This window comes from Taudactylus pleione, unplaced genomic scaffold, assembly GCF_031769625.1.
Source record: "Taudactylus pleione unplaced genomic scaffold, aTauple2 ptg000070l, whole genome shotgun sequence".
NCBI lineage: Eukaryota > Metazoa > Chordata > Amphibia > Anura > Myobatrachidae > Taudactylus > Taudactylus pleione.
The window spans coordinates 18,639,776-18,661,106 of record NW_028284472.1 but is presented as its reverse complement, the minus strand read 5'-3'; the positions used below and the strand labels follow the sequence as shown (position 1 = coordinate 18,661,106).

General features: G+C 44.8%; 1 protein-coding gene across 3 annotated transcripts in view; it reads right to left on the bottom strand.

Moving 5' to 3' along the window:
* ITSN2 (intersectin 2) overlaps positions 1 to 21,331 on the bottom strand; it is a 158,040-nt gene that overhangs the window by 73,080 nt on the left and 63,629 nt on the right. For all 3 annotated transcript variants that reach the window (XM_088467287.1, XM_088467285.1, XM_088467286.1), the window contains exons 4-9: positions 16,990 to 17,053; positions 13,107 to 13,270; positions 11,023 to 11,217; positions 9,741 to 9,834; positions 4,822 to 4,964; positions 775 to 838 (exon numbers count right to left, since the gene is read on the bottom strand). In XM_088467287.1, coding sequence (XP_088323413.1) covers positions 775 to 838; positions 4,822 to 4,964; positions 9,741 to 9,834; positions 11,023 to 11,217; positions 13,107 to 13,270; positions 16,990 to 17,053 — 724 coding nt within the window. The remainder of the gene's footprint in view (positions 1 to 774; positions 839 to 4,821; positions 4,965 to 9,740; positions 9,835 to 11,022; positions 11,218 to 13,106; positions 13,271 to 16,989; positions 17,054 to 21,331) is intronic.

The window sequence follows — 21,331 nt, the reverse complement described above, 5'->3', positions numbered from 1 at the left end:
GAAAACGGCTTGTGACTGATAATACGATCTATCGGGTCATTACAGGGTATGTTGGTTAGATGGGAGTGATCGGATCGCTTGGATCAAAGGGTTGGACTTCAACCTATTTTGGGGGGAGATGTATCAAGAGACTCCTAAAGACTGGAGAAGTGTGCCGGTGGAGAAGTTGCCCATAGCAACCAATAAACCTTCTAGCTAGTATTTATCAAAGTAAATTCTATAAAATGATAGGGGGAAGCTAATTGGTTGCTCTGGGCAACTTCTCCACTCTTTAGAATGCTTTACACATCTCCCCCCAATGTCTCATATGTGTATTGCCCACCTAGACACTAACCGCATTTGTAGCCAGTGACATCACAGGGGCATGATGCGTTTCTGTACAATCCCAGTGATGCTACTGGTCTGCAGGGAAGGCAGACAGACATTTGAATTTTATCGTGAAACTAAAGCCAATCAGCGGACTAGAAATGACTGAGATCAATGAGGCTTGAATACTGAAAATACAGCGTGAATCAAGATCCAGTATGATTGCTAAAGGCCTGACAAAGCGGCCTCTGCATTCTCTAGGTAACCATCAAACTTCATATCTCAGTGATGTCACTGGTCTATATTCTACAGTCTACAAAATGGTTGCCTCCACCGTGCAGGGATAGCTCAATGTCATCTACTACAGCACCATGGAAAAAATATATCAATGCTAGACCAGGATTACATCTCCCAGATCCTACATGACTCCAATCTAACGCCATTTTGTTAGGTGGTAGCAGAACTTACCATATCGTAGCCAGCTGAGTATGGGAGAGATTGGACTGTACTAGTGCATTCTTCACTTGGGATCCTGAAAATAGCAGAAGGAAATCTGTGACATTTTCAGACTATTGTAAAGACATGAACTTCCAGCCATGGGGACAGTTTATTAGCCCTGTCGTACTACCGTTATCTGACCCTCAATCGATTACTATTCCTGGTAGCGGAGGTTAGACAAGGAAAAACCATGGAAAAATTTTAGAGATGTTTCCATTTAAAATGGTAGACTCAAACGATGTGTGGCATTTGTGGCAAAAAGGTTAAAACACAAAAATAAAGCACCAAATTACATAACAAAAGCAGTGTATTATGGAGCTGAACAATATGTGCAAAGAAAAAGAAAAAATAAAGGTGTCCTACATGCTCGCTTTTTTATCCATCTGCAGCAGGCTAACATGTTGGGATAGAGATGCTTCTCTAACAGAGCAGGCACAGAGTGACGGACTTCCTGGAAGACTTGTCTTTGCTAAATTTTTGTTTTTCTGTGTGTGGATTAGTAGATTCATACACATGGACAGGTCCTGTTTTGGGTTTTTTTCAGAGTGCATCTGTGCTCAAAAAGTAATAGTAGGTGTAGATTTAGAAAAATTGGGTCACGTGAAACTGCTATGGCCAAAGCGAGCAGACAAATTGGCAAAGAAGGCATAGACTGAACCAAACAATAGGAAATACAAGATGGCGAGAAAAGAACTCCAATTGGAAACAGACATGTTTGTGGGCTGAATTTATGAGAAAGTAGGCTATTAGTAAGCATTTAGTGAGACTCTGTGTCTCATGTCTCAGTGATAATACTTGTGCCAGAAGAACAAATTGGCGGAATATCCGCTCAACCCACAAAATGGCCGCCACCACTGTGCGATTGTTACACTTTAAGTGATTGGATAAGAAAGTTAAAGAGAGACTCTGATATTAGATCATTTATGCCACAATTTTACCTCAACCATTCACAATGTAAAAAACAACAACATACATTTCAGTCACCAGTTACATATTACCTCGGCCTCCCACTTTAGAAGGTCCTGCTCAAACATGGAAAAACCTTAATCCCTCCTGCATGCTAGACAGGTTGCACCACACACCACGTGGTGGCAACAAGAGAAGCCTGGCTGCCGGCAAAGCCTGAGCCGTCTCATAGGGACGTGCGGACCTTCTGGGGGAAGACTAACTCAGGCTGTGTCGAATGAGCCTGCCTAGTTTAAATAGTATTTAAAAGTAGCACCTTGGTGATGTCATCGTTTCCTAGTGGATTGATATCTGCATTCTCAGGACTACTGGCACAATCCACTGGCTGTTCACACTGTGTCTGACTGGTACACTAAAAGGCCCAACCATACAGATCAGCTTCGGAGACCCTCATCTCATAGCACATTATTTATGTGCATTCATAAATTAATATAAAAAGGGAGAAGAACACACAAAGATGATTTTACAGTACAAGCACACAACAAAACTCCAGAAACAATGATAATAAGCATCTCTGTAGAAGCACTGCTATATGGCATGGTATGTAATACACAGCAGAATAAAGACGGTAATCAACAGTAACCCATGTATCTGTAACTAGGAGTCATCGTGTCACCTTAACTGGTTATAGGTTTACATCAAAGTAATATATGCATTCAGTAGAATTAATTAGGCGATTGAATTACGGTGTTCATTCTAGCAGCCTGCACCTGTCACAACCTGTGCAGTTCCTCCTTCCTGCCTGGGGTGTCACTCTCTGCTCTGGTGCTTCTAGCACACTAAACTGATGCAACAAACCGCTGAAATACAGACCAGAATGTGCTAGAAACACCAGAGCAGAGAGCAACACCCCAGGCAGGAATAAAGGAACTGCGCAGGGTTGTGACAGGCACAGGGTGCTAGAATGAACTCTGCAATAAACCCTTTTGAAATAGTTGGTTTGCTTGTTAGAGTTCATAATCATTGTTGTAGCATTATAATGCTACAGAGAGATTCCAGCGATCGAGGGATAAGAGTCAACCAGAAGCGCAAATAGTTTTACAGACCAGAAACAGAAGCATTACTCTGGAAATTCAAATATCTACACCCAGAAATTATCCAGCAACTAACATAGAAATGAGCTACTGAATTATCATTTCAAAAGGGGTTTACAAAAATTGTAGATATCAAACTAGCCTAGGACACAGATTTTAGGATCCAGAGGAACTTTACATGTAAATACCTTCTCTGTAACCCACAACTGTGCTGTTCAGTAACGCTAACAAAACATAATCTCTTCATAAAGGACGGGTAGGACCACTACCCATAAAGTCTACCCTGTAGAGCAGTTTCCCCCAACCTCGGTCCTCGAGGCACACTAACAGTCCATGTTTTAGTGATATCCATGCTTGAGCACAGATGGTTATATCAAAATAATTGAGGCACTAATTAAGTCATCTGTGCTCAAGTATGGCTATCCTTAAAACCAGGACTGCGCATGTGCCTTAAGGACTGTGATTGTGGAACACTCCTGTAGAGCATCGGGGGCTATAATACATTCTGTATAATATGTATATGACTATGCAAGTGATTAACAAAGCTTTATGCACAATAGCCACTCTACACTGAAGTGCCAAAAGTCAAGGGGTACATGCCTAGTATTATGTAGGACCCCCTATTGCCCGGGGAAGTGCAGCAACTTGACGTGGCATCGATTGCACAAGTGTCGACGGAAGACCTTTGGAGAGATGTTGACCCATGCCGTCTAGATAGCTTCCCACAGCTCCCTGATATTTGTAGGTGCAGGACCTTGGGTGCGAATGGCCCTCTCCACCACATCCTATAGATGCTCGATTGAGTTCAAGTTGGGCGAACGTGATGGCCACACCATTCGACGGAACTCTCCATCATTTTCCTCAAACAATTTCTGGACAACTTGTGACCAATGACACGGTGCAGTATCCCGCTAGAATATTCCAACGTTGTGGGGGTACATAAAGTCCAGGAAAGGCTGCAAATGATTATCAATCAATGCAGTTTAATGGTTACTGGTCAATGATATGTTCAGGCAGACCAGCGGACCCAACCCATGCCATGGGACCACACCCCACACCATTATAGAACCACCACCAGCCTGCATGGTGCCTTGTTGACAACTGGGGTCCATGGCCTCACGGGGTCTGCGCCACACCCGAACCCTACCATCAGCCCGAAACAACTGGAACCGTGACTCATTGGACCATGCCACATGTTGCCAGTCCCCCAGGGATCAAATAGCGATGTCACGAGTCCAGGTGAGGCGGTATGACCAGTGTCGTAGTGTTAACAGGGGCACTCTGGTGGGTCTTCTGCTCCCATATCCCATGGAAGCTAAAGAACGCTGCACTGACCTGCTGGATATGCATCTGGTACCTCCTATTATTGAATGTGGATGTGATTTAAGCCAGTGTCACTTGTCTGTTACCATGGACAATTCTGGCCAGACGCCGCTGGTCACGATAGTTAAGCACCCATGGTCGGTCACTGCGATGTCCGCGGTGGATGGTAATGCCTTCCATGAGGTATTCCAGGTACACACATGACACTAAGTGAAGGACAATTGAATGTCTGCACAACCTCAGAAATGGAATGTCCCATTCGTCGGGTGCCCACTATCATGCCCCGTTCTAAGTCAGATAAAATCACATTGACTGGCAACCTAGCCAGTGTTCAAACTGACTCAGAAGATGTCTGGGCATTTCCAAGACGTCACAGTAAGATGACGCCACCTACCATTACCTTAACATACTGCTATGCCATGACTTTTGGCACTCCAGTGTATATAGGAATTACTCAATAAATAGGTTACAATCTCCTTCCATTTTTCTCTTGCTGCCCACGCCACCTTTTAAAAAAACACAGTAAGCCCCTGAGGAGGTCATTTGAGCCCTTCGGTGGTCTTGCTATCTTCAGGCTTTTAAATCAATTCTTCTAATGGAGTAAAGTTTTAGCAAAACAATATCTTAGGTCTAATATCCTTTTAAGTACAAGACTCCTCCCACTTCCATGGGACTGGCCAATAGGCGCACTCACCTGTAAGGTAGCCACTCATGCCCTTGTCCAGACCGTTAAACATCTGTCTGTACTTCAATCTGGATGACTGGGGTACAGCCCAATCCTGGGTGCTAGCTTTTGGGGAGTTACCAGTCAGTGAAGTGGTAGAAGAGGAGTTGGAGCTAAACCAAACAAGAAAAATAAATTGAAAAGTTATACATGTATAAAGATATCATGCAACCTACCAATGGATTTGAAACATCACTTACAAAACCCATCCTAATTTATTTTATTTTTGTAACTCTGGGAAAGAACATACACAAGTTCTGGCATGGCCTTATCAGCCTCACATGGGAGACATTACCAATCTGGTGGGCTGCGGTAAACCCTCCTGGAGGAATCGGTATGATTAACCGCCAGACCCATGTCCGGCGGTTGGAATCCCGACAGCGGCATCCCGGCAGAGGAGGAAATTACGATCGTCCAAGTATTGTCTAAATTAATTCTACCCCCTAATCGTAACCGTCCCTTAGGGGTGCCTAACCCTAACCTTCCCCCCCAGTGCCTAACACTAACCCCCCCTCCCCGCCGCCTAAATCTAAGTCCCCCGGGTGCCTACCACCCTAACCCTTCCTCCCCCTATAGCCTAACCCTAACCTCCCGGGGGGGTGCCTAACCCTAAGTCCCCCCTGGGAGCCCCTAACCTAAACCCCGCGGCTGTTCGTGCTCAGCGTCCCTTCGATCGGGATGCCGGTCTCAGTAAGATGACAGGCGTCTAGATTTAGACGCCTGTCATTTAACCCTCGCGGCGATTAAGCAGTCAGGAAGCCGGCAGTCGGGATTAGGTCCGCCATACCTAAATGTATAGGTAAACCATTGGTGAAACTCTCAGTTGTAGTATTTGCTCTGCATAAAAAGTCTTGCACACTTTTACATTCCGCACACAATTATAGGGGGGGGGTTCTAATATTAAATTGGGATTCACAGTTCAGCAGGGTCAAGGCCTCCTCACAAGTCTAAAGAGATGCGCATATTACATTCTCCTAGGTGTAGCGCACAATCCATTGTTCAGGTGCACATTTTTCTTTTATGTACAGTGAGATAAAAGTTTTTTCTCTTTTATATGGCGCACTATGGCACGATTTAGGCGCTCTGCCGCGTATAAGGATTCCCGTGCCAGAATAACTTTCCTGAACTTTTCATCTTCATTCGCTAATAATGTATTAAGGGCCTGATTCAGACCCGGTCGCAAGCGCTGAGCGCTCGCAACCGGGTCGATGGTGGCCCAGAGCGCATGCGCACGACGGAGCCAGCTCCGTCGTGCGCATGCGCGAGACCCGGATAGCGACGGGCAAACCGTCGCTCCGGGTCTCGTACCAAAGGGGACGTGCTGTCGATGTTGAGTGACAGCACGCCCCCTTTGGTGGGCGGGCCAGGGGGGTGGCTGCCCAAACGGAGGCGTTCCCATCTTTGGGGCCGGCCCCACTGACATCATAAGTGATGCAAGTGGAGAAAATCCGGCTCTGTTAGAGCGGAAATCTCTCTGGGGCTTATGGCAACACAAGGGTCTCGTCGCAAGCCCGATGGTCACCCACAGCTATGCGAGCGGCCAGGAGGCCGTTCTACAAAAAAAAAAAAAAAGACCGTCCCTGATTCAGAGCGAGCGCTCGGTCAGAGCGTCCGGCTCTGAATCAGGGCCTAAGTACGGATGTTAGGATTAGAAAAGGAGTTGGAATAAAGTAGCAGATTAAGCATAACAATGTGTGGCGCGAATCACCCTACTCATCGTTCTGCTTAACCTGCTACTTTACACCATTTCCTTTGCGACAAAAATGCTAATTCTAACCACCATGTAGTAAAATTATTAGCGAACTAAGGGGCTGATTATCAGGAATCTGCGCGTGTGCAGAACGGGTCATGCATGACCGCACGCAGACCCTTCCATGCCTCTGCATTTAAGGGGCAGTGCGGGGACAGCCGACATTCCCGGAAATGGGGGCGTGTCTACTCAGTTTTCTTGAAGTGGCAAGGCCAGGGGCTGCTTCCACAGACTCAGTTTCCTGGCCTCGCAAGATGGCCAGCCTGACCCAGCGACCGATGGTGATCCCAGCCCGCGACCTCGGTCACAGTGCTGGGATTGCAAATGCAGCAGGGGGTGTCATACACCTCCTGCTGAATTTGCATATTAGCAAGGACGGAATTCCAAAGCTGCCTGTGTGTCTGCTTGCAGCTTTGCAATTCTGTTTTGAGCAGAATCACCCCCTAGGAAAGGAATTTCAAGAAAAAGTATGTAATCTGGGTGAAAATTATCGGACCTCTTACTTTTTCCTTTTATGCCCAGATAACCTACTTTTTCCTGGACTTTGGGCCTGGTTCAGACCCACTCGCGAGCGGCTGTCTGCTCGCAAGTGGGTCGATGTTATGGACAGAGCATGCGCACGACGGAGGGAGCTCCGTCGTGCGCATGCGCCAGACGCGACGAGCGAAGGAAAGTCCTTCGCTCGTTGTGTCCGATCAAAGGGGGCGTGCTGTCAATGTTGATTGACAGCACGCCCCCTTTGGTGGGCGTGCCGGGGGCGTTCCCACGGGAACGCCTCCCGTCAAAAGCCGGCCCACTGACATCACTAGTGATGTCAGTGGGAGTGATTTTGGCTCTGATAGAGCCAAAATCACTCCGGAGCTTGCGGTTGAAAACCTCAACCGCAGGCTCCGGCTCGCAATTTTGATGGTCGCGATGGTCACGACCATCGCGGCCATCACAATGCACGCTCGTATAGCCTGTGGGTGGTGACCCACAGCTATACGAGCGTCCAGGAGGACGCTCCATTTTCATGGAGCCCGGCCCTCATTCAGAGCGTGCGCTCTGCTCAGAGCGTACGGCTCTGAATGAGGGCCTTTGTGCCTTAATTCGCTAATAGTGTACTAAGGGCCACATTCAGAGATGTACGTGATTTGCGTACAGCTCCAATGGTGGGACCCCTGTGCAGGACCCATTCTGTGCATGTGCAGAACGAACCCTGCATTGCTGCACGCAGTGCCTCCATAGTCGCAGCGCCGTTTGGGGGCGGTGCCTATCTCTGTTCTGCAACACAGGGGCGTGTCTGCCGAGGCCAGGGTCTGCATCTTCTGATGCAGACTTCCTGGCCTCGGCTATGGAGCTGCGAGATCCAATCTGTGTTACCTCGGGGTTACTCAGATGGTTGCTGGTCTCACCGATGATCCAATGCTTCGTTTTAGGATGCTGTACTCGGATCTGCAATGCCGTCAGGAGGACGTCTTTTCTTCTCAAGTGCCTCCTGTTGCATTAGCGTATGTTAGCATGGCGCGCTGGTAACAGTGTACATCTCTGCATCAGGTCCTAGGTCGCTAATAGTGTACTAGGTATTTAAGATTAGCGAAGTACATTAAGACGCATATTTTAAGAAAAAGTTGAATGGCTAAGTCGCAAAGTTTGTGGCGCGATTTGAGGATAGGTGTATGTGGACACATCTGTGTTTTTAAATATTACCCTGGTCTTTCCCAATAGCACTATATCCTTCTTTCCTTATTAGCAGTGCTCCTCGCAGTGATTACAGTCGGGGAGTGCTGCGGATTACGTCTGTCTATGACATTAGTAGTGAACAGGGTAAATTATGATCTGGATTATTATTTTTCGTAAACATAGGTTTTTAATGAGGTCTTTTTTTGCTGTCTGGAAGATTATTATTATTATTATTATTTTTTTAAGTGTGAGTTTGATTACTTACATAGTTTCCGAGTACCTCAAACTCTTTGGGCAGTATTCAATTTGGAGCAAAAAGTTGTTATTTTTGCCTGTTTGAATTATCCCTGTATTCAATTACATTGACATTTTTCGCTGGTGCGAAAAGTCAATGTAAAAAAACAGGGATAATTTTTCTCCAGCCTTTAGCTGGCGAAAAAAAGTGCAGAATTGGGGTTTAGGGGTGCAGGCTTAAAAAAAAAAAAAAAAATAGCCTGCACCCCAGGGAATGACCCCTAAAAACGATGTGTGTAAAAAAAAAAAAAAAGACACCCCAAAAAAATATAAAACATTTTGGGGTAAAAAATATAAATAGGGAAAACACTTGTAAAATATATACAATCAATCCAGAGGGGTTCCAAAGAATGCGGCAGGTGTTTTCTTCATGGCGGGTAGTAGCGGTAGGTGCATTTTTGAAGAATTTATAAAAATAATTTTAGGGACAAAAAAAAAAAAATATGCTTGCACCCATTTTCATGTACCCCAAATTTGATGGGCACAGTTATTTTTCCCCAAAAAAAATAGGTGATGAAGATTACCAATTAGCTATTTCAAAACCCAACTTCTTCCTTCAGCAGGCAAAAACAGGGTTATCCATAGTGATCCCCCATGTCTGGACATCTTTAGGGGGGGTCCAAGGATGATTTCCTGAAAATTCCCATTTTTTTTTCGCTGCTCCCAGTTTCACCGGGTCCCGTTTTCGTGTCCTTTGCAATTGAATATGGGGAATATCTGGCACGTGCGCGATACTTTTCCGACTGGAAAACAGGCGAAAAGTCTGGATTTTTCGCCTCAAATTGAATACGGGCCTTTGCTGCAGTGAACATTCCATTTAGTTACCCAGAATCATTGCTTGCGTTATGCAAAATACTTTCAGCAGCAGTTAAACGCAAACAGAGAGACAGGCCTTACTATAATGTGTTGTTAAGCCCAGTACATAATATTTCATTAAAGAGGTAGGAACCCGCATGGTAATGTGGTTTAGAGACCCATGAGATATCCAATTTCCTTTTGTCGGCACTGATCAGCTATGCAAGCATATCCAATTCTGATTAGATTCGTGATGCTTAAGCTCATCAAACACATCTGTCTGAGAGAGAGATTTCTAGCTTCCTCATAGAAGCCAGTGTGCCTTTCAGGCTTGATCACACGTAGAGAGAGAGAGTGGCCAGCAGTAGTATCAGTGGTGCCTACATACCTGCTGGAGCCCAGGTCTATCAGAGAACGTGTCTTCTGCATGCTGGTGCTGAACCCTCCAGCCATTAGAGAAAGCGAACTGTTATGAGGCAGCGCTGAAACACATTTATACAATGATAATGAGCCATAGACACACAGACCTGTGGTGGCGTGTTCAGGACTAGTGATCTAGGAGTGCGAGAGATTGCTGTACGCTACATTCGCCTAAGTGAGATTAGATGTAAAGATAATAAAACAGAAATTGTTCTAAAGGAGGACCCCAAACCCCTATTTTTATTTCCTCAATATCAATGATGCCCCAAAATCAGATAAATGTCTCTTCGGGGGGGGGGGGGGAAAGCCATCATGTTGGGTCACATTCAGGTCCCTGTTGGGAGTCAGCTATAACATTCTATAGCTAGGACATATTTTGCCCAGTTTCAAAACCTACCCAGACCCCAACATTTACAGAATTTGGTCTTTATCTCATTGGGCGCAACTCAACTGAACGCAATGTGAATAGCGCAGAAAAGGAGTTCCTGGAGGTATTCAATTGTTTCCCCCCGCGCCCAGAACTTAGTCGAGAGATGCCGGCGAGCACGTCTTAAGCCGAATCTTTAGCAATGCAAAACGGCATATGCTAGATGCAATGATGTTGGCGCCGCGCTAAGCTGAAAAACAACATCATGGCCGGCACCTTAGTCGGATTTCTGCTCGCACCCTCAGGAGGGTGTATGGAGACATCCATAAGATCAGGCTAACAGCACGGTCAATTGAAGAGCACCCAGGACACCCTTCCCGGCACTATTCACATCGCGCTCAATTGCATTGCCCCCATTAAGGGGGAGATGTATCAAGCCTTGGAGAGAGATAAAGTGGTGAAGTTGCCCAAACCAACCAATCAGCTACTAACTGTCAGTTATCTAGCAGTGTCTATGAAATGACCGTTAGAAGCGGATTCGATTATTTTGGCAACTTCTCCATTGATCTACACTTGTTAGGACAAGAGATAATTTTTTTCATCAAGACGCCAAACATGTGACCTGCAATGAACTACCGTGACTGCGTCTACGGCCGCGCTCCAGCCGAATGTATACACATGTAACAAAACGTCTGTCAAACAGTCATTTTCAAAAACAATGTTTCAAGTAATTTTTGGTGAATTTTGGCCACATGTATCCTTTTGTTATGGAACATTGGGATGTGAGCTATGGGACAGACATTTCTCACTGCAATCTCTTGCTGATTGGCAGGCGGGTTAATTTCCTGAACTAGCACAATCACGCACTTCCACAGACACTTACTTGAAGACAAAGGCACAGGGAAGGAGGACAGGAGAGTGGATGTTCCATTTGGCAACGTTGATGATGAGCCAACAGAAGGCACCAAGGGACTAGACATAGGCAGGGGTGGCAGAGAACTCATCAAGGTGGTGGGTGCTACGGGTAACAGCGTGGGTAATGATGGCAGCATGGACAGGTTTGGCATGCTTCCCATACCTGAACGTAAAAAACACAAAAGGATGGATTTTATAAGCTCACATTCATCCAGCGATGTTTAAAAAAGTGGATCACAAAATTCTCTACTTCCACTAATTTCTATGTAGACCCTACATCAGTGCTGGCCAAATCCGGGTCACCGGGCAGAGCAAATAAATGGGGGTTTCAATTGTTAAATGATGGTTTGGCCTGTACCTACAACCCTCTTGTAACTTCTACTAAATATTATGCCAGATCATTCTGGATAAGACAGAGGTCTGCCTGCTGAGACGATTTATCGGAGTGATAAAAAAATATGCAAATCAGCTTGAGGATGTACAAACAAGGCTGAAAAGCACAGAGGGGAACTAGAAAGACTAGGATGTCAGGGTTATTTCATATAAACTGCAGTTTTGTGACATTACATGAATATTTTTCCGCAAATGCAGCAATTAATAATAGTTAAGCTGACAGACGCAAGGGCGGCAATGCGGTGCGGATTACACACACTAATGTGCTTAGCCCTATATTAAAAGTAATAAAACTGTATTCCATTTTCTGGGACATTTAAGCCAGATGGTACTGGTGTAAAGGGCACATTTAGAGAGGCGTTTTCTGTGTTCTCAGGATGGCCAGAGGTGCACTAAGGCTGGGTACACACTGGAGCCATCAGCAATCTTTCCGACTTTACTGACGATTTCTCTTGAGCCCAGAACAAGCGAGGAGTACATTCATTTTATGGAGCTTCTTCCAAACAACAAAAAATAGGCACGCAATGTAAAGCGCTCTAGGACGACAAAATAACTGCAAAAAAAAAACAAAAAAAAAACTGTGCAGGGTGCTATTTTTTATTGCTCATAAACTACCCCTAATTTACCATGTTTAGTACATTTACTGTGTTTGTTACAAGCCAGTAAATGAAACCATAGGAAGCAAAAGTAGCAATCCTACTGCACGTACACATTGGGAAAATTCAATTCAGCGCGATGGTGAATAGTCGCGGGAGGGAGCTCCCGCAGCTATACAATTCAATGCGCTGTGAGCCTTGTCGGGAAGCAAGTAAGTCAGAGAATACCGGTTCTCGCGACTTGACCTGGGTGTTAAGGCGCGGTAACCGGCATTCTCTGACTAAAGTGCCGGGTGTGCGGCTGTTAGTGCCGCGGTAAGCCGGCAAACAGCCGGAACTTTTGTTGGATTTCTCCTCGCATCCCCAGGGGGGTGCGAGAAGAAATCCTTTGCCCGCCCAAATAGCGCGTTGTATTGAATAGCTGCGGGAGCTCCCTCCCGCAGCTATTCTACATCGCACTGAATTGAATTCCCCCCAATGTGAGAATCATTGTCCCACTGACATATAACACATAACACGTATAACTATATGTTGTTCTAGATAAAGCAGCCTGTTAGCAATGACGTGTATTATCCTAGTTAAAGCAGCCTGTTAGCAATTAAATGTATTGTTCTATATAAAGCAGCCTGTTAGTAATGTAGTGTAAAGGTCTAGACCAGAGGTTCCCAAACGCGGTCCTCAAGGCTCCCCAACAGTTCTGGTTTTAGAGATATCCATGGTTGACCACAGGTGGTTAAATCAAATTGACTGAGGTACTGACTATGTCACCTGTGCTCAACCATGGATCTCTCTAAACCCTGAACTGTTGCGGAGCCTTGAGGACCGCGTTTGGGAACCTCTGGTCTAGACAAAAGGAGCCTATTAGTAATAAATTCTACTATTCCAGATATCTCAGCCTATTAGCATAATAAAGTTTAGTAAATTTAAGTGTACGGTTCTAGACAAAGCAGTCCATTAGTAATGAAGAGTACTTATATAGATAAAGGGATGTATGTTCATGTCACGGACTGTACTACGTACAGCTGCCTATTAATAATGAGGTATACTATGAAGGAAAATGTACCATAGCGGGAGGACATTAATGGCGAGAAGATTGGCGCCTGCTTCATGACAGGCGGAAGGATCATTGGCAAAGTCTGACCCTGCAGCTTGAGTTTGATCAGCTTCATTGCAATGGAAAACTCCAGCTGGTCCATCTTGCCATCTTTGTTTAGGTCTGACAGGGCCCTAAAAAAGCAGAATACGGACCATTAAAAATCATCATTTAAAAACTGCACATAGTAATATTGATTGTGGGCCCGATTCAGTACCGATCGCATGTGCAACTACGAACGCAGATCGAGTGATTGTTTGCGCATAAACCACAATGAGCGTGTGCGCTGCGATCGCACTGGGATTACGGACGCACAGAGTAATCCATCGCAGAGTGACAGACTATCAACGTTTGAGAGTAGTGACGTGGGGATGGCGGTAAAAACGCAGGCGTGCCTGTGGGTTTGAACGCCGTTTCATGGGCGTGCATAAATTAGCCACTGTGATTGCATACGCAGCATGAGAGCCCTCTGCGTGCGAGGAGACGTGCCGTGTCTGCGGCTGGTCAGACCTGGTGTAAATGCTGCGTGACTGACCGATGAGCGTCGATGGTACCGATGTTTACCCAGAAGGGCGACATTGGACGGATGTCAGAAAGCAGCACTGGGCGTCTTTATGCCGGCTGAGCTTTGGCGCGATTTAGCATACTGAATCAGGCCCTGTGATTGACACCAGAAACATTTTGGTCTTCCTGTAATGCAGGGGTTCCCAAACTTGGTCCTCAAGGCACCCTAACATTCCAGGTTTTAAGGATATCCATGCTGACTTAATTAGTGCCTCAGTCAATTTGATTTAACCACCTGTGCTCAACCATGGATATCTCTAAAAACCTGAACACTCCATGTCCAGGTGCAAAGTTACTAGCTCTTTTTTGCTTTACTCCCAACTCAGAATCAGGAGCAGTATCTTAGCGCTATGTAAATCCTTTATGGTCTCTTTGCTCTTCACATTCATAAACTGCACAGGGGTTTACATGAGATCGCAGCACTGAAGTCGTGGGTTCGATTACCACTACGGCCCTAACTGTGTGGTTTGTATATTCTCTCTGTGCTTGCGTGGGTTCCTCTGGGTGCTCCGGTTTCCTCCCACACTCCAAAAATATACTGGTAGGTTAATTGGCTCCCAACTAAAATTAACCCTAGTGTGTAAGTGTGTGTGCATGTGGCAGGGAATATAGGGGGTCATTCAGACCCGGTCGCAAGCACCGATGTGCTCGCAACCGGGTCGATGGGTAGCCCTGCGCACGCGCAGCGGCTGCGCTGCACTGCACGTGACACTCTCTCGCTCCGGAACTCGCTACAAAAGGGACGGCTGTACATGTTGATCGACAGAGCGCCCCTTTTTGTAGGCAGGCCAGGGGGGGGGTGGTAACCCACAGCTTAGCTTGCGACCAGGAGGCCGCACCAAAAAAAAAAAAGAAGCACCCGCCTTCATTCAGAGAGAGCGATCGCTTCTTGCGACAGCCTCTGAATGAGGTCCATAGATTGTAAGCTCCACTGGGGCAGGGACTGATGTGAATGGCCAAATATTCTCTGTAAAGTGCTGCGGAATATGTGTGCGCTATATAAATAACTGTTAATAAATAATTAGCGTCATTGGATTTGTTTTTCTTTGTTGATTTAACAATACTTGTGTTACAAGTCGCGGTCACGACTTGTATCTTTCAAGCAGTTTACCCGTTTAGGACGAGGTTACCCAGTCTCTCCTGTCACTAGGCGATCGGCACGCCTCAGGAAGTGATGTGTCGTCCACAGTGCTGCGTGATTGGTGCTGCCTCCTATTTGTACTCCCTGGACTTTTGCCGCCTCACCGACTATAGCGTATCTGTGAGTCCCATCGGCTTGGTTGCATGTTCAGCATTCTGGTTCTCTTCATGTCACAGAATTGGATTTCCCCGAAGTGGCTTCAGTGCTACCTCCGGCTCTCCAGCTTCTTCAACGGCTTCCAAGCAGCACTGACACCGCCGTGCTGTCATCGGGTCTCCAAGCTGCAGCACCAACCATTCACTCCTCCACCATCGGCTCTTGCCACACCTCCATCTACAGCTTCCGAGCTGTCACCGGCTCACCAGCTTCTTCTACGGCTCTCGAGCCGCATCTATATCTCCGTGCTGCCATCGTCTCTCCAAGCAGCAGCATTCACTTCAAACTACCTGTCTATCTACTAACGGCTATTGTCGCACCATCGGCACATTTGCCACACCATCGGCTCTCAAAACCACAACATACTACCCATTAATCTACCATCGGCGCACAAGCTGCACCATCGGCACGTTTGCCACACAATCGGCTCTCAAAGCCACAGCATATCATCTGACTATCTACTAAAGGCTATTGCCGCACCATCGGCACACAAGCCGCATCATCGGAACACTTGTCGTACCATCGACTCACCACATCAACGGTTTTCAAAGCCGCATCTCTCCTACTGTACTAGAGTCCTTCTCACCTCATGATTCCAGTTGGCACCCCTGTAAACTGCTACTACACCGAGCAGTAAGTCCAGGCGGCAGCCTAAGTACCGGTGGGTTTATTATCTCTAAGGGAACAACGGACGGTTGTTAGTGGTGGAAGACCTCGTGGCCTGAAGATCTAGTCGGCTTACTAGGGGTGGTCACTGGCAATCATAACATTTTGCTAGCTTGCTTCATTAATCTCTTCCCCATAAAAGTTTTATCACAGCCACCATTCCACTCCCCCTGTCACAATGAATTCTCACTTACAACTGACCCCACTGAATATTGCAATTTGTATGGATAAAATCTTGAATAAAAGGGATATCCACCTGGACACTTCCGATTGTCACACACTGTTCAGCAGACACCAAACGCAGCGCTGCACTGGAGTTACGTAAATAAAAGGTGAATTATTTCTGGGAAAGCTTTTCTGGGTAAGATTCCATACGAATAGGAAGATTAAGAAATCTCTCAGCAGAACTAGAGAAATTCAACGAAACAGCAAAACAACTTGTAAACATTTATTGCATCGTGTTTTGCACTGTGATAGGAGACGGACACAACCTGTGCAGAATACGGACATTAACCATGGTCAGACCGCACCTTCTATCCTCCTCGTTGGACAATGGTTGGCTCCTCATCAATGTAGATTGGGATTAGCTCTCTCTTTATTCCACTCCATACCGTTATTTGGTAAGGAGGTCTAAGTTTCCCTAAAGGGCCATCAATTGGCAGCATATAAGGGCACATTAGCAATGAAATACATGGTCAACACTTAGTGCCAACGTTACTTTCATAGTTCAGATATGAAACCTTCACTGCCGCGGTAATACGGTCCATTATTATTATTAACACTTCCTTATATAGCGCCAGCATATTCTGTTTTGCTTTACTTTTGCGTGCACAAAGTAGAGACAGCAATTTGGGGATGCAGACAATACTGATGAGAATTTAGTTCATCAACCCACTACTACACAGAGAGGCAAGGTTCCACCGGCACTAGTCTTTAGCGAGCCAATTCAGTCTACCTGTGTTCCTGTCATTTCCATGTTGATGTGCATTAAAAAAATATATATAATCTATACGGTACATAAAATAGGTTTGTATTTAACAGTATCATAACATATTCAGTAAGCGTTTGGGTAATGTAAAATGCCAACTGCTCTCCTCCGCTGCCATGTAAAAGTAATTAGAAAATGCCCTGTGTATATTAGCAAAGAGCCACAGAAGGATTATCGTTTCAAAACCATTACTATTGTTTTTACCGGGACCACGTAGCAGAGTTGAGCTACAGAAAAGGTTCCCTACCAATGCATGGTGCAGTGACACTGGGAGAAGGTCTGGCCGGTGGTGGCCGGTGTAATTACACAAATCGCAGTAGAGATATATATGATCTTACCATATTTCAGCTAGGACAGCCGGGGGAAGGCCTGATTGCAAGAAGAAGTTTCGTGCTTGGTCGCCTATAAGAGAGAGAGACAGAAAAGAGACTTTCATATAGAATAAAGCATGTATTATAGAATATCATCTCAAGGATATTCTAAAACCAATGCAACAACATAATGGCAGGTGGGCTAGGAGACATCATAAAGGAAACTGATCTCACAGGCGACATCTAATACTATAGTGATTTACAGTATGGGTATATTCTTCCTCGCAATACACAAATATTCAAAATTATTAAATCAGAACCCTTTATACAGGTCGAGTCTCCCATATACAAATATTCCAAAATACAGAATATTCCGAAATACAGATTTTTCTTTAGCATGACTGAGATAGTGACACCTTTGCGTTTTGATGGTTCAAATGTACATAAACTTTGTTTAAGGCACAAAATTATAAAAATATTGTATAAAATGACCGGCAGGCTGTGTGTATAAGGTGTATAGGACACACAAATGCATTCTGTGTGTATATTTGGGTCCCATTCCCAAGATATTTCATTATGGTATGCAATTATTCCAAAATACAGAATATTCCAATATCCAAAATACCCCTGGTCCCAAGCATTTTGGATATGGGAGACTGAACCTGTATAATTATTTACAGGCCTTTACACATGTGTTACAGAAGGACATGCTCCCATGGCCAGGAATTTGCAATCTCCAACGTCTCCATATAACACGAAGGTGAATACTAAACTGTTGATATTCGCAGACAGCACCACACAGGCTGCAACCAGCAGCCCCTTCATCTACATGGTGAGGAATTGTAAACGAGGGTAAAACTGCGGAAAGTGCTCTTCTGCGCTGCGCGGAGCGTTGTGGACAAATATGTATATATTACTGTACATCTGTCTGTAAGCACTGGGCCTAAATTTCAAAGCGGACTAATACTCTCTAGCAAGGGTATTCAACATGCGGGCCCTCCAGCTGTTGTGGAACTGCACATCCCAGCATGCCCTGCAACAGTTTTGGTATTAGGGCATGCTGAAACGGTGGCAAGGCATGCTGGGATGTGCAGTTCCACAACAGCTGCAGGGCCGCATGGTGAAAATCCCCGAGCTGTGCTGTAGTTATTGGACATTTCTATTTCTCTGCTGAAAACGCGGTGAGGTGTCAGTCTGAGGGCAAATGATGTAAATAACCAGTCATATGGGTCAGTGCTTCAAAGAAACACCAAAGGCACAATCTCATATACTGTAACTGTACATACACTACAATACCAGCCTACGCAGTAACGCCAGGAACGCTGTCATAGGGGATCATCACTCTAGTTTTCCACCCTTGGACCCCACAAACCGAACCATTAGTGTCTTGGTGGCTTAATGGAGTATTAGCCTTGTTTATATATCACAATGAGCCAAGCAAATACATATTGATTTTAGGACAAGATATGTTATTAATATTACCATCATTTATTTATATTGCACCAATACATTCCCACAGCACTGTACACTTACTTTATTCAGGCCTCTGCATTCTTGGGACAGTGGAGCTTACAATCTAATCTGCTTACCCCTTGCGCACAGGCACACAAAAATACTGGGGGACATTTAGCTAGAAGCCATTTCTATTACTAGTACGTCTTTTGTCCTTTGGGAGGAATCCGGACCACCCAGAGAAGACCTACACCAGGGTTGGCCACGTTTGGTCCTCAAGGACCCCTAACAGTTCATGATTTCCAGATCTCCTAGCTGGTGCACCGATGCATTCGTGACTAACTGACAAATATAAAAGATCCACAAGTGGTGCATTTAGTTACTAGCTGACACTTTTTTCTTTTTTTTTTAAATCAGGTTATCTGGGAAACATGGACTGCTATGAGTCTTTGAGGACTGAACTTAGCTACCACTGACCTACAGGATCATAACCCCACAGATAACAGCCATTCCTGTAATCGCACCCAATGCCCCATCACTGAGAGACAGGAATGCTGACCATATATACAGAGTAACACGTGAGGGCTAAATGGTAGAACCTCCGAACTGGAATACTTAAGATAATATGTGAGCGTGTGACATCGGGAACAGACCTCCGTATCAGTTATTAAAGAGGAAATGTAACTGTGACCTGTCACATGTGTACAGTACAAGGCGTACGTGAGACGTGGCGTATATCACATGGACATTATTGGAACCAGGAAAATACAAAAATTCCTTCTCCGGCGCATTTGCTACAACAAAAACGTCCTCTACTTGCAAGTAGGTGGTAAAAAAAACAACGGGAAACAATTGGAAGACAATAGGATAGAAAGCGCTAGTCTTACTGAAGATCTCCGCATCCTCTTCACGCAGGCATTGCGCATTCACGCCGTGGATTTAAATTCCAACACAAGCTGGATAGAACAGTGAAAAAAACCAGCTACCAAATGCCTGTGTCCTGCACCCTAAGAGTTATCACACCTTACAGTATATCAGGCAGCACTGACATCATAGCATTTATTCATTCGCCAAATCATAAATCAAAGCTGTATCCAGCTATAGTCATGGATAATGCGTACTGCTGACCACTAGTAGGATTTTCTTTTTATTTTAATTATTAACAAGGTGTCCAATCATCAGGGATTTGCTGAAGTAACTTCATCACGACTAATGTGTCATGACCCTAAATGGACTGAAATAATTCAATGTAAAACAGAAAATTTAATTTTGGGAAGACTTCAAGGAAATACAGATACAGGTTTTAAGACTGTCTGTATGTCATGTGTTATGGCAGAGGTGTAGGATGATGTCACAGTGTCCAGAGATCTGAGGGGCGTTCCAGAGCCTCTCTGCTCACTACCTCATGTGCCAAGTGGCTGCAGTTACATGGTACTATTGAAATGGTGCAGAATTATAACGCAGTAAGAACAGCCTGAAGAAACAAGCCAAAGGAAATATGTTTATTAACAAAAGTCTTCTTATAGACTGCTCCAGTGATTTATTTAAAAAAAAAAAATGATATATATATTTTTTTTTATCTGTTCCATGGGATTTCGGCTTTACCTTTTTCTTGGCAACTCCACATATATGTATGTGTTACACTCTTTGAAGAACACTAGTGTTCTATTGTTTCATCTATTCATAATTATTTTTGATGCAAATTAATACAGCAGATCTCGATCTATGTTTATGTAGGAGTACACAGGATATAAATAATGATCAGGTCTTCACGGTATACTTCTTGTGAAGGAAAGTTTCTAAAACTTCTGTATATAAACCATTGTACAATATTAGATGCAGAAGAGGTTTCTACAACGGTCAAACAGGACATATAATAGTACTGCTATATAGTATAAAGACGACAAATCAGATCACAAATCATCATAATCTCCGTAGAAGCAGAAAATGTCCATATGGATAGAACAGGGACATTGCTGAGCTACTCTGTACTAGTCTCTGCTGTGTTTGCGTAATACTCAGCAATGTAAAAGCTGCCTCTGACTGCACTGATATCATTAACCCTGAAACCAACTGACAGGCACAATCCCCAAGTTCATATACCTTCAACCAAGCTTAATGTATAGTCTTGTACATGCCATCTGCACGCCTGCAATTCTTTCTTACTATACATATGGTTTTTATTTCTAGCTTAATTAGGTGGGGGTTTTTCTGTCCATATCTTTAAATAATAAGACTGCGCTATTAATTTTTGTTGTCCTCTTATAGGGCACAAGACTGCTCTTTGGATACAATAGTGTTTAAGCAGCACAGTCATGTTGTACCTCGGGGTCCAATGATATGAAAGCATGGCTAAAAAGCAGAGCAACGTTGTATCCCAAAGGATAATGATATGAATACAAGGATAGCAGAGCACAGCAATGTTGTTTGCCAGGGTCTGATGATATAAACACATGGCTAAAATGCAGAGCACATGAATGTTGTTTCCAAAAGGCTAGCGATATGAATACATGGCTAAATAGCAGAGCACAGCAGTGTTGTAAGCAATGGTCTAAGGACATGAATATATGATTAAAAAGCAGAGCAGATCCAAGTTGTGTCCAAGGGTCTAATGTAGCAGCCCCCCCCCCCCAGCTGTTGTAGAACTACACATCCCTGCATGCCCTGCCACAGTTTTGCTATTTGGCCATGGTAGAACTGTTGCAAGGCATGCTGTGATTTGTAGTTCAACAACAGCTGGAGGGACGATTATTGCCCACCCTTGGTCTAATGAGATTAATACATGGCTTAGTATTCCAGAGCCTACCGATAGGATTACATGGCTAAATAGCCTATGACAGCAGTTTTGTATCTCAAGGCCTAATGATACGAATACATGGGTAAAAAGCAGAGCAAATCCGAGTTGTATCCTGGGGCC